The sequence below is a fragment of the Trachemys scripta genome, chromosome 8 (genome assembly GCF_013100865.1).
Source record: "Trachemys scripta elegans isolate TJP31775 chromosome 8, CAS_Tse_1.0, whole genome shotgun sequence".
Taxonomy (NCBI): domain Eukaryota; kingdom Metazoa; phylum Chordata; order Testudines; family Emydidae; genus Trachemys; species Trachemys scripta.
The window spans coordinates 100670220-100684393 of record NC_048305.1 but is presented as its reverse complement, the minus strand read 5'-3'; the positions used below and the strand labels follow the sequence as shown (position 1 = coordinate 100684393).

Below are 14174 nucleotides of genomic sequence, written 5' to 3'. Positions count from 1 at the left end.
AATAAATAAATAAAAAGATATTTTTTAGCTAAAACTCCAGCTGCTGGAGATTGCATAAGAATTTCAGCTCTCATAAAAAACAAAACGACAGAAAAAAGAAAAAAAAGTTTCTAGCCTTTATGGTTGTGAAGAAAAGCTTGAAACTGTGAAGCAAGTGCACCCTAAACGCTCAGAAACCAAGGCAAATAAAAAAGAACCAACATTTATGATTTTCAAAAACACTCATGATTTTTAAGCCAATCTTATTATTTTGGGGCCTGCGGGCTTGTCTACACAATAGATGCAGCGAGTGTTGATTTAGCGGGTCTGGTGAAGACATGCTAAATCGATGGGAGAGCATTCTCCCATCGATTTGTGTCCTCCACCTCCCCGAGAAGCGTAAAGGAAGTCGATGGGAGACACTCTCCAGTCAACACAGTGTGGTGTAGCCACTGTGGTAAGTGGATCTAACTACGTCAACTTTAGTTATGTTATTCACATAACTGAAGTTGCATAAGTTAGATCGATTTATTGTGGTAGTGTAGACTACCCCTGAGTCAGGGTTCTGGAATGTCTGGGTTTGGCAATACTTTCATTCACAGAAAAGTTACATCAAGGTGAGTAGAAGTTCAAGCTTTTCCCACAATGCTCAGATTCAAGCCTGACCAGGAAAGACCATCTCTTGGGGAGAAAGAATAGGCTTAGTCTCCGGGCCTCATTTTATGCTTTGACAAGAAGTGTGTCAGTTAGAACCAACTTTGGTGGCATTTTATTTTTGAAGTGGACGTTAGGGGTGGGACTAAGACAGCTAAACCCGTTTCACATGAGCCACCAAAATATTCAACCATTTTTAGGGTTAAGCTATCTACCCCTTTTCTTTTTGCATATGGTAGTAAAGGCTATAACTCCATTCTGAAGAAATCTCACAGAAATACAAGACAGGATGCCAAGAATCAAATTTCCCTTGTAAAGCTGTTTAGGTTTTCCCATTTAATATCTTTGGAGGTGAACTGGTCCTACATGGTAATCTTAGCATTGCACTACATGTTGCAGAAGAGATATTTTATGTGAAATTAAATTAGCATTTGTCTATATTTCACCATGCAACTAAGCTGCCTCGTGTGTCATTGATAGCAGTAAAACAAATATGTGCATATGTACTTTAGCAGGGATGATGAATTATACTGTATACATATTTAAGGGCAGACATCCATAATGAAGCATGCTAGTTGGCAAACATGCTTATTACTTACCACACTGAGTCCCAGCAATTCTCTGTAAAAGTAGTCCATGTTCCTCCTTTGTAAGGTGTCGAGATAGTGTCGGAGCCGAGTATATGTGTACGGGTAGCAGTAGGCAAATTGGTAAATGTCATCCTCTCGGTCAAAGCAGAAAGCAAATGACATGACATAGTTCTTTCTGTGGTCTGGGCAACGATAGTAATATACATTTTTAGGTGGCAGCCTTTGCCTAAAAAACAAAACACATACATATTTGTGGACATCAGAATCTTGATAAATTCAAACCTTACAATAAAACTAACTGAAATTCATATTCTAGGTCGAACTAATTAAGTGAACCAACTGGGAGCCTTAATGGCTCAGAGGTTGGTAATTGGATGGCAAACCTTTCAAAGACATTATTGGAACACATTCTAGATGGACCATATGGAATGAGTCTGTGCCTGGAGGTTGTCTCTCTTCAGGTCGGGGTTAGGCATATTTAATGCAACAGTGTCTTGACAAGACAAACATTGAACTTAGGGAAATTTTTTGTATTGCAATCCAGTTTAATGGTGAGGAGATATATAGAAACATGGCACAAGTATAAGGAAAAATCACTTCTTGAGAAACAAAAACCTCTTGTTTTGTGAGGTTATAGAATGACCCCAGAAATTCTCTCTTCTGAAACAGCCACCTGGTCCTGATTTAGAAAGAGAGAGGGATGGGAGTTTAGTCTAGAATTACTGTATCCTTTGGAAATCCCAGGCTAAATGCATATGGCACCCAGTTACTATGGTGCTGGGCAGATTAAAAATGCAAATACAATATAATGACTCACTATAGTGGAAGCGCTTACATGACTATGTCAATGCCTGTATCAAGTTAAGGGATAATGGATGCCAATATCTATTCTTGTCAGATGTCTTTCATAACCATCCAAATTCAATATGATTCTCTTATTTCACATTTGTGTTGTGAAGTACTTCAGAGATATGAGCAAAGACCCATTATATGGACGGATGCTGTTCAATGTCTCTCTTCACATCCTCTCTGGGTGTTGGATACAGGTTTTCTGCCTGCATCTAGACAGTCAGATTCTCTAGTTATACCATGTTCCTGTAATTTAATGCAACTAATTTACCAGTCATGTTTGGCAACAGCACACTGTGGTCCTGCAGACTCCAACTAATTCAATTATATAGTATTATAAACAGGTCTCTTCTAATGGTCATTGCTGATCTCAGCTAAACCAGGATCATGGTGAGGGAAAACATAATATGATTTACAGACATAGCAATGGTAATGTGTCCTTTCTGAGAAGCTAGACTACTGCAGAGCATCAATTTTGGCCTTTCATTGCTAATAAGAAATGGAGAACAAAACCCTCTCATTATGCACATGCTTGCCAATTGACAGCAGTTAAGGAGTATGATCAGCAAAACTCAGGAGCTACAAAGAGAACAAAAAAGGAATCGAGATGCTGTTGGATAAATACAATAGAGAGCCAGCGATGCAGTTATTTAGAGTTGAAATAAAAATTATTTGCCCCTCTTATTGCTGTGGTTCTTGAACACAAATGGTTTTGAAGGTTTCCTTCAGTATTTGTGGTTTTCTAAGACCTTTACTTACTGCTGACGATCTGATCCTAACAAAGTGGAAATGATTTTTAAGGCCACATATGTGAAGGACACAAAAATACTTTTCAATTTTTTTTAGAAGTACCATTGGGGGGAAAATTGTCACCAGCTGTCTGCGTAAAGTACCCTCACCTAATAGGTTCATCGAGTATCTTAACATATTTCTATCACTCACTCTTACTCTGGAGTGCTATAGGACATCCCTCATTTGCTCTCAAATCAAGCAGATGATGTGGCAGTGGGTAAATGTATTCTAGCTCCCAGTTCTCAAACCGTAATGCAAGTTTAAACGGTATGTTGCTGAGTTGTTGAACTTTATTTGTTTCCAAATTAGCAGAGGGGGAAATAACAAAGGGCAGGCCTTACTTTATGCAATAATAACTGCATGTAAAATGGGACCGATGGGGAAATTCAGAATTCCAGAAAGGGTAATGCTAATTGAAATTCATCTGCTGATAGTTAATGTTTAAATGACGAACGGTTCAATAATTTGGTACTTTGAAGCAAGTTAAAGATAACTTTTGTTAATGTATGAAATACACTTTTGATATTTCATTCCCTTTCCCCTTCATTATAGAAGCTAAGCATCTGTTTTATTATCCACTTTGACACACCGTTTTATGGCTGCATTTGGCTATTATGGCTAATCTCGATGTCTAGGACATCTGGTATTGACATTTCACTATCTGGTGTCTGACACAGCAGTAGAAACCATCCTCAATTCCTAGGTTTAAATTCACCCTCTCAGGGCAGAAATGGTTTGAATTAAGAGTTTGGGCACTATCTTCCAAAAATAATTATAATAGTACTCCTGTCACTGCTAATCTATTCTTATCTCTCCCACCACTTTGTCACTGTTAATCTATTCGTGAGTCACATGGAGAAAGAGAGTTAGTGTTTAGATACCAACAACACATCTTTACATACAGGAGCCTAATCAGATTCAGATCTTATCTTGGAATTTAAAAAGAAAAGAAAACAAGAAAGAAAGAAAAAGAAAAGAGACACAGTGCTAGATATCACCAACTGAGTTTTTGATAACGAAAAGACATTGCTCAGTTCTTGAATTAACCTTTGTGTCCTAGACACACTATTGTTTACTCTTTCCCTTTTTTGTTCTATGCCTTCTGGAAAAGGACACCCACACACTGTGGCAGCAGCTGCTCCTATTAATTTAAAGCTATTACAAAAATTAAAATTAAACCCAATTACTCTGGCTGGTTTATAGTCGGAGAACGGCTTAGTCTGATTGTTCCCTCTGGTTATGGACAAAAACAATATTCCTACCTACAGGCAGATGCCAGTGGAATACTAATGCATCCAGGGCCTGGCAGGGACAGATTCAGAATGCAGAGTTTAACTGCATTTCTGAGTAGAGAAAAATATCTTATCATGGAGCTGCAGAAATGCACCGACTTCCTTTACTGTAGGTCACAATGCAGTCATTTCATGGTTAGCACTAGGACAGCAAAGTTATGGAAGAACCTTGATACTTTTATTTGTCATTCTGCATTTCCAAGCAGTGAACACCCATAAATGTGCCCTGCTAATTGATACACAAGTGCCTGAATCTCATCACTTCAGAATGGTTATTTAAAGGAAAACCCCATGAATTCTAAGCACAGCTGCAGCACGTAGCATCTTCCATGCAACTTATTTTCAGTTTGTTTTTAGAAATGTATTACAGAAACATGGTTTGATATTTTACCTGTTTTGAAACAAATTTGGGCTGCCTAGTTTGCAAAGTTACGTGCCAAGATCATCCAGCTGATAGGGGAGTGCAGACAGAAAGCTTTCAACTCCACTTCTGGCTCGCCTCATAATCCTAGGAGAAGTGCTGCAGCTAGACAAGGGTATCCAAGGCAATGCTCAAGCGTCCAAGTTTTTGAGTGCATTCACTTCCTGCCCTAGCAAACCACGCCCTCTAATCCTTGCACCCATTTGCTACTCTAGGTAAGGATGGGGTGTGATTGACACATTGTTCTCCAGAATACAGACACATATCAACACTGGGTTTGTAGAGTACAATATGGTGAGATTTTCAAAACCATTAAGGGGATTGGGTGGCAAAAATCCCATTGACTTCAGTGGGGGCCAAGAATTCACCCGATCTCTTATGATGGGAAGCAAGTATCTAAATTCCATGGCAGCTTTGAAAGTTTCATCCTATATGCACATCTGTTCTGGAACAATTTATGTCATGGGCCACAATTTGATCCTTAAAGACAAACTTTATTATTTGCCCTGTTTTATCTCTTTTACCCTTATATAGTGTATATCAGGGCTCTTGGGAGTAAACTCTTTGGGGCTTGGAGCATCCTTTTGTTCCGTGTTTATGTAGCATCCATAGCACAAATGGACTCCTGGTCCATGATGGGGCTCATAGGTGCGAGCACAATGCAAACAATAAATAATAATAATAACTTTTGAGGTTTTTCCTAACATGAGAGTAAATCTGGAAGTCTTTACCATGACAAAACTCCCAATGGCTTTAAACAACAACCTAAACTGTATTTGGCCCATTTTTAATATGGCACTCACACACAAATTAAACAATTGCCACCATCTTCAAATCTATCACCGTCAGTAGACACTAAAGAAATGATGATGATCTTTGGAGGAAAAACAAAAAGTGACAGGTGCTGTAAGAGACTAATGGATGGAAAAAAATAAGTAATATTACTTGTAGAGAAGCGATTAAGTGAGTATGTCTGCAAAGTAGTGTTAGCAATGGTGACACACTGTGGTGATCATTTTCAGCTGCCATCGGTTTGCAGCAAGAGAGATGTAAGTTTACTAAATCACTGAACTACAGGTTCTTTTAGGCCATTGCAAGAGATGGGCCTGAATCAAAACCTTAAAGCCAAATACCTACAAACGTTTGTGGTGTTTGAAGTCCAAACCCAAATCCAGACTTTAATTTTGCAAATGACTTCAGCCTTTCAATGGACCAATCCCAAACTCCAGATCTGAGCATCCCTCAAATTTTAGACATCCAAATCTAAATCTGACAACTTGACTCCGATCTATTAATTAGAGTTCAACAACGTTGGAGAAAATATGAGCGAGTTAGTCATCCACTAAAACCTTTTCTTTCCTTTTGTGAGTCAGCCCTTTCAAATGGAGGTTCTTATGGTTCGATTTTTCTTTTAGTCTAAAGCATTATTTTTCCATTCACTTATTACGGTTGTCAACTAGAGCTGCCATCTTCAAAATTCCAAACTTAAGGGTGACAGCATAAATTCCTAGGATTTTCACTGCACAGAACTCTACATTTGATTCATGCAGCAATAGTGGGTATTACAAGTGGAGTTAAGTGCTCTTTGCAGGAAAGCAGAATGTGTTTTGGCACAGCTGATTCAGGCAGTTTCAGACACTGAGAAATAACAGTCTTGCTTTTGTACTTGCTAACATTAATTAGAATGGCCACTAAATATATTTCTCATCTTTAACAACCCAGCTGTGCAACTCAAGGTCTTCTACCTCTACAAGTATCTGGTTTCGTCTCACTGAGTAGGAAAATCAAAGTTTCATGTACATCAATGGGTTTCTTAAGATTGGAAAGTCTACAGTCTCAGTATATCACAAAGCACACAGCTTCCAAGGGTTAATGCGTTAATTGAAATAATTAATGAACTCTATGAAGAGTGCTTGGTAATTGAAATAAGTAAATGAACTTTGCAAAGATTGCTTGTTAACGGTTTGTATTCTTTACAACTTCAAGGGAAAGAGGGAAAAGGAATATTTTTTTTCAGATTATTACAATATACAGTGAACAGAGAAGAGATTAATTTGATTTTTGGAGGATTCCTTCATTTAAAATGCTTGTAATGAATGTGGAAAACTGGAAATATTTCACCAGTATAATGAAACCTTTTGGCAGGGCAGGCTTCTTACAAGGCCCAGTCCTGCTCCATTTAAATCAGCGGGAGGAGGATTGGTCCCCTGGACAGACACCATCATAAAAAGGGCAGGAAACACATTCCAGGATAAATGTATATAGTTTAGAAAGCTTGATAGCTTAATACTGGGGTCAGATTTTCTAAAGTGGTCACCTAAATTGTACCCACAAACTCTGCATGCAACTGCCTAGTTTGCACTGCAAACACATGCGTGGGCACATTTTTCAGGAAAACTGTAGGAAGCCACTTTGGGAAAATCATCGCTTCAACTCAGAGTTTCAAAACAGGAAAATTCACTGGTGAGGGGAAACAGTGGAAAATGACAATAAGGACCCTCTGCTGTTCTGTGTTTGTACAGCACCTACCTCAATGGGATCCTTGTCTATGACCAGGGCTTCTAGGCACTATGGAAATACAAATAATATAACTACTCCAAGTTCAGTCAGAGGGATCTGGTTGGAGACATCACTGATGAGAATGATGTGAAATGCTAAGGAAAGGGCATGCTGTGTACAAAGAATAATGAAGCAGTGTGGAGTACTCAGAAAACCACTCTTTAATAGCAGATCAGGATTAGGAGATGTAAAGCAGAATTAATCACTTGCTACATAATATTGCTGGAAAAAATGCAAACAGAAAAAATTACTCCATATGTTTGTTACCTCTCTGTATTCTTAATCCCTTCTGCTGCCACATCTAGCCACCATTCTCCAAGATAAATGTAACCAGTTTTGTATGTGCTAGCTAGCTGCAGACAGATGCTTGGATGAGTGAAACACCCAGCTCAGCAGTCTTTGTACAGGTGAAAAAACATGTTACTCGCCTTCTCGTAACTGTTGTTCTTCGAGATGTGTTGTTCATGTCCATTCCAACCAGGTGTGTGTGCACCATGTTCATGGTAGCCGGAAGATTTTTCCCATAGCAGCATCCGTCGAGTCAGTCTGGGCGCCCCCTGGAGTCACGCCTTCATGGCACTCAATGGCACTTCATGGCACCCTGCCGACCCGCCACGCCCTCAGTTCCTTCTTGCCGGCTACTCCGACAGAGGGGTATGAGGGTGGGTATTGGAATGGACATGAACAACGCATCTCAAAGAGCAACGGTTACGAGAAGATGAGTAACCGTTTTTTCTTCTTCAAGTGATTGTTCATGTCAATGCCAATCAGGTGACTCACAAGCCCAAGTTCAGGAGGTGGAGTCAGAGTCTTCCACTGATTGGAGTACTGCTCATCCGAAGGCCACATCGTCTCTAGCCTGCTGGGTAATCGCATAGTGTGTGGCGAAAGTATGGACAGAGGACCACGTCACCGCTCTGCAGATTTCCTGAGTGGGGACCTGTGCCAGGAATGCTGCTGATGAAGCCTGTGCCCTGGTGCAACTCCCCCCGCCCCCCAGGTTGTAGCACTCACGAATACAGGACGCGATCGATGATGAAATGTGTTGTGATGACACAGGCAGTCCTTTATTCTGTCCACCACTAACACGAATAACTGGACCAATTTTCTGAACGGTTTCATTCTCTCGATGTAAAAGGCTAGCACCCTGCGGACATCCAGAGAGTGGAGTCTCTGCTCCCTGCCGGTGGAATGCCAGGGTAGAATACCAGAAGAAAGATGTCCTGGTTGATGTGAAACTGTGACACAACCTTCAGGAAGAAAGCAGGATGAGGCCTGAGCTGAACCTTGTCGTTAGGGTACAGTCTGTCGAGCCCTTTTAAGAATCGGCTGACCATGGGGTTAGCAAACACAGAGCAGCCCTCCACGCCCGGGTGGAAGGCTGAGATGGTGGCTAAGTGCACTCTTATTGATGACAACAAAAGCCCCTGCTGCTTCAGATGGAGGAAGTAGTCCAGGATAAGCAGCACTGAGGCTAGCGTAGGGGATGAATGGTGCTGCGCCAAACAGACTGAAAATCTCTTCCACTTGGCAAGGTATGTGGCTCTCGTAGAGGGTTTTCTGCTGCCAAGGAGAACCTGTCTAACCTGCTGAATCCAGTGAGGGGATGATGGTGACCAAAGAAACCATGCAGCTCCTGAGTTTCTTCACCAACTTGTTGAGATCTTGCAGGTCCAAGATAGGGCTGAGGCAGCCTTTGGCTTTAGGTATTAGGAAATACCGGGAATAAAAGCCCTCACCCCTGCGCTCCTGAGGAACCTCTTCCACTGCCCCTAGTGATAGGAGCAACTGCTCCTCCTGGATTAGGAGCTGCTCATGAGAAGGGTCCCTGAAAAGAGACAGGGAAGGAGGGTGGAAGGGCACAGAATTGGATGGAGTTTCCCCTCTCTACTGTGCAGAGCATCCAGCGGTCTGAGGTGATATGGGACCATGCACGGTAGAAAGGGGACAGTCTGGAGGAAAAGGTAAGGCGGGGTAGGTCCAGTTTTTGTTCTGGTGTGCCATCCTCGACCGCACCTTCAAAAGGCTGGTTTGGAGCCGGAAGGTGGTTTGGGTTGGACAGAGTTCTGGCCTAAGGACTGGTTTTGTTTTTTTCTGCCACTCCTGTTCCTCCTCAGAGAACTGTCCTGGCAGTTCTGCTGATAGAACCTCAGAGGAGGTTGCAGCTTAAAGTGTTTCCGTTGTGTGGCGAGAGTCTGCAGGCCCAAAGACCTAAGGAAGGCTCATGAGTCTTTCAGGCTATGCAGCCTCTTGTCTGTCTTTTCAGAGAAAAGAGTCACACCCTCAAATGGGAGGTCCTGAATGGTCTGTTGGACCTCATAAGGGAGCCCCGAGACTTGGAACCAGGAGCCCCTTCTCATGGCCACCCCAGTAGCCATGACCCTAGTGGCAGCATCAGCACTGTCCAACATGGCCTGGATGGGAAGCCCTTGAGACTAGCTTCCCCTCCTCCACCAAGGCCAAGAACTCGGCTTGGGAGTCTGAAAGGAGAAGCTTCGTAAATTTGGCCATCGCCACACAGTATTATAAGAGTACCTGGTGACGATGGCCTGCTGGTTCGAAATACGGAGCTGCAGACCCCCTGCAGAATAGCTCTTTCTATCTTTCTCCTGACAAGGTCGAGTCGCTTAGCTTCCCTGTTTTTAGGGGAGGGCCCCTGGAAACCCTGCCATTCACGCTTATTAGCAGCGTCCATGACAAGAGAGTTGGGAGGTGGGTGGGAGTACAACTGTTCATACCCCTTGGAGGGCACAAAATAACGCCTCTCGTTGCGCTTGGCAGTGGGTGGCAAGGAAGCTGGGGTCTGCCACAGAGTCTTGGTGGTATCCACAATAGTCTTAATAAGTGTTAGGGCAATACGAGAAGGACCTGAGGGGGCGAGGATATCCACAATGGGATCAGCCTCCTCGACCACCTCCTCAGCCTTAATGCCCAGACTCTGAGCAGCCCTTCGCAGCAACTATTGTAGCACCCTGTTGCCCTCAAGCACCGGGGCTATGGCTGTGCCTACCAATGCCTCATCCAGAGATGATGATGAGGAAGCCCCTATAAGCAGCAGCTGCTCCCTACCATCAGCTCCCATGGGGTCCCGTGACTCTTGGGGGGTCCCGGGGGGAATGTTGGTGCCGATGGAGTGCCCATCACCACCGGGGCTGTCAATGCCGAACTCGGCATTGGTATGGGCACCGGAGACATTGATAGTGCCACCGGTGAAGCCAGTGCCAAACTAGTTGCCTGAGCCAAAGAAGGTGGCGGGGCTGATGTCTGCACCACTGTTGGTGCTGAGGTTGTCATCAGTGCCGAAAATGCTGTCAGCACTGGAGCAGGAGTTGGTGCCGAGATTGCTGTCAGTGCCGAGGTCGAAAGAGTCGCTGGTGCTGAGGCTGGTGCCGGTGATGGTGCCACAGTCGATGGTGTTGGCGTGTGGGTAGGGGCCGAGGCAAGATGCACGGTTGATGGTGGGACGAATGTGGCTGAGGCCACCAAAGATGCTGTGGAGCAATACCCTTGGATCCCTCCCTGGCTCTGGTGAAAGGCCCAGTGGGTTCAGAATGGCCAGTGTGGTGGATTCTGCCACTGCAGTGGTTGTGCCTGGAGCTCTCGCCTGCGTCGCCTTGACCTCGATCATCGGCTCCTACTCCTCTGAGAGCGGCGGGAATCAGACTCTGACTCCAAGGTCTCCGAGACTGAAGACCACAGAGGTGCCGAGCTTCGATGCATTGAGCGTCGAGAGCTTAGGAAGCAACCAGGCTCTCTGTTTGAGTGGGCCGGTGCTGAAAGATGTGGAGAGGGGGAATGCCTAGACATCATTGCTGGCTTCCCTCTTGACTGCACCTGGGGGCGGGGTGGGACAGCCAGCACCAGAGGTTCCTTCTCCTAGGGGGCAAGAACAGTGCCACAAGGTGCAGCAGATTCCGAGCAGCTTTGAAACTTCTGGCATCAAAGGAAGGGCAGCTGCTGGCCCGTAGTGACTGGTGAATGTGGGGGGCCCGGATTCAATAGAGTCCACGTGGCCCTAATGGGGGATCTCGAGCTGTGGCCCTCCTCGGGTCTCACTTCTTTAGATTTAGCTGAAGGTGACCGACAGTCCAGCTTCTTTTTCTTCTGAAGCACTGGTGAGTGATCTCTGCTGGGCCTCGGGAGGTGCCGTGCCGGTGCCAAACGTCCCGGGACGAGTCTTTTCTCGGCACCAAACCCGATGACAGTACCGAGGCGCTCTGTGTCAACGAGGAAGTGTTAGGAGCTGGATCCCCTGAGCCTGGGTCCGAATGGGAACGTAGAGCTGCCTCCATGAGGATCACTTTAAGCCACTGCTCCATTTCTTTAAGAGTTCTAGGGCAGAAGTCACGGCAGATCTTACAGCAATCCTTTTGGTGACCCTCCCCTAGGCACCGTCAGCACAAGGAGTGTGGATCGCTCTTTGGCATGTGCTTCACACAGGCCACACAGTTTTTAAATCTCAGGGACCATGGCATACCACAGCTCCGGGGAGTCAAAAGGTGGGGGTGAGACCCCCAACAACTCTAATTACTAACTAAAACTACTAAGATTAACTAACTATATACAAAGAACTGGAGTTGAAAATGCTTGCTAAAGCAAGGACTATGGGAAGTTCCAGCCTACCGTCACTGACGGTAAGAAGGAACTGAGGGGGCGGCGGACCAACCCGACGGATGCTGCTAGGAGAAAAATCTTCCGGCTATAGTGCACGTGTGCGCTCGCACACACCTGACTAAAATCGACAAGAACTCGAAGAAGAACCCGACTTTGCTACAGACTTCAAGCAGTTTTGACTGCACAGGACTGTAGGATCAGTGCCAAAGAGGAGATAATCAATTTCTACTAATCTTTACTTCACAATGGAGTTTGTGAACCGCTGCTTTCATTTTACTTCTGACTGTGAACAACTATTAGCTTTTCTATCCTTATTCACTCCTGAAAAAGATACGGTTTGAGCTGGAGTTAGGTGAGAACTGGCCATGATGCAGATAGTTTGTATAAAGCCTGCATCATGTTGCTTAAATTCGCTAAACCTCGGCACAGCATTTTTGTGTAAGTGTGCCAGACGGGGTCCAGGCTTGCCATAGCCTGCCATAGGCCTCATCTTGCAAAGATGATACATCAAATATCTTAGGGTAGTTGTCAGACACGAATGGCATTCCAAAATCCCTTACCACCAGCATGTGCAATAAGCCTTTCTACTGGACAGGCAGCTGGTTTAATTTATCTTCTCCTTCTCAAATATTTCCTTTCCACTGCAAACAAACCTACATACCTTCCTCCATCTTTGTTTGTCCTGGCCCTTGTGGTAGTGGCTTCCCTCCATAGCAACAGTAGCAGTAAGACTCCAGTACTGTACTTATTTTATGAAAACTCTGTCTAAAACTGCAGGAATAATGAATGGTGCTGACGTTTGTGGTTGTTGAAGTATGCTTTGTCTACTGACCATGAGGGTTCCAGCCAGTTATTCCTAGTTAAAGATATCCTCTACATAATCAGGCAAAAAAAAAAAAAGTTTTCTAGAACATGCTAATGTAATTCTGAGCTTTATACCCACACTTGGGGTTCTCAATCTGGGGATCACGATCAGGTGTCAGAGGGGTAGGTCACAACCATCTTACCCATCCCATATTGCTAAGTGGGAGGGGACCGGTGGTGGAAAAGGGAGTTGCCGTATAGAAAGTGTTGAGAGTCATGGACAGAGGCATCACACTGTGGAGCAGAGAGGACCATCTTACCCAGCCTGCAGCACGGTTACCGTTCTGAAGACTGTGACACCAAGAGGATATAAACAAACTAGAGGCAATTCAAAGAGCAATAAATATAATGAAGACTGATTTGAGAAAAAGTAAAAGAACTAAATATAGTATGAGAAGCTTGTTACATAAAATGTCTAAGGGCTAAATCTGCCTCTGACACACCTGTGCATAAAAAGCTGAAAGCCACTAGTTTCTCTGCATGTTGTTCTCTCCACACCTAACTTATTAGCCATGCAGAAGTTGGAGCTATGCCCAAGAGCCCTGCCATTAAAGAGCAAGACTCCCCTGACATCCGCTGGGAGACTGGATGATCAGAAGACAGCTAGAAGGTGCCAACACGAAAGAAAGAGTAAACATCCAACCAGAAGAGGAAAGTGTTTTAGCAGTTGGACCTGGGGACAAGGGAAGCTGACAGGTGGAAACTGAAGCAGGGAGGTGGCAGATCAGAAGGCTGAGAGAGGCAAACAGGAGAGATCTATTTTAGGGTGCACAGAATTGGGAAGCAGCCAGCATGCAGAAAGGAACAGAACAGATGACCTTGAATGCCTTTCCCACTTCTAACTTCCATGGCTCTGATTGAGAATGCCTTTCCCACTTCTAACTTCCATGGCTCTGAAAATTTGAACTGGACAAATTCCATGAGTGTTTGGATTACTATGGGAGAGGGGGGAGAATGTCATTAAAATTGTCATCAGTTTTGAGAATACACACACACACACACACAGAGGAACAAGCTGCTATGCAAGACATTCCTATTCAAAACCGGAATATACTCATTCCGGTTAACTTTTACTGGGACATCTGATTCTGAGAATGCCTAAGATATTTCAATCTATCCCATGACATCTCTTCACTAACAGTTTACTATTATCTTGGTAGCATTTTACACACACCCAACCCTTCCCCCCACATACACACCACTTTCTTCCTTTATTCCCTCCTGTGCCCCAGAATAACCTGACACAACCAATCAGCAGAGGAAGGCTGATTATGCTTCTGTGCTGGCTGGAGGATGTCTTGCCAGGGTGAGGTGGAACATATGGAGCACCCTACCTCCACAGTGTATCAAGTGCAAGCAGGCCTGGGAATGAGGGACCAACCTGAATCCCAAACTCCAGTCCCTATACTACACTGCCAATAGACCATTGGGTCAGCTCTAATAGCCTCTTAGCCTCAATTACCTAATTAGCCTTTTCCTCACTTTCCCCATATCCCTTTCCCATCTGTTCATCTATTCCCACACCCCTTTCTTCCGCAAGAATAATTTTTTAAAATCCAT

General features: G+C 44.2%; 1 protein-coding gene across 1 annotated transcript in view; it reads right to left on the bottom strand.

Moving 5' to 3' along the window:
• AGBL4 (ATP/GTP binding protein like 4) overlaps nucleotides 1-14174 on the bottom strand; it is a 1407981-nt gene that overhangs the window by 775636 nt on the left and 618171 nt on the right. The window contains exon 5 of the mRNA XM_034778118.1: nucleotides 1233-1449. Within this exon, the coding sequence (XP_034634009.1) occupies nucleotides 1233-1449 (217 nt within the window). The remainder of the gene's footprint in view (nucleotides 1-1232; nucleotides 1450-14174) is intronic.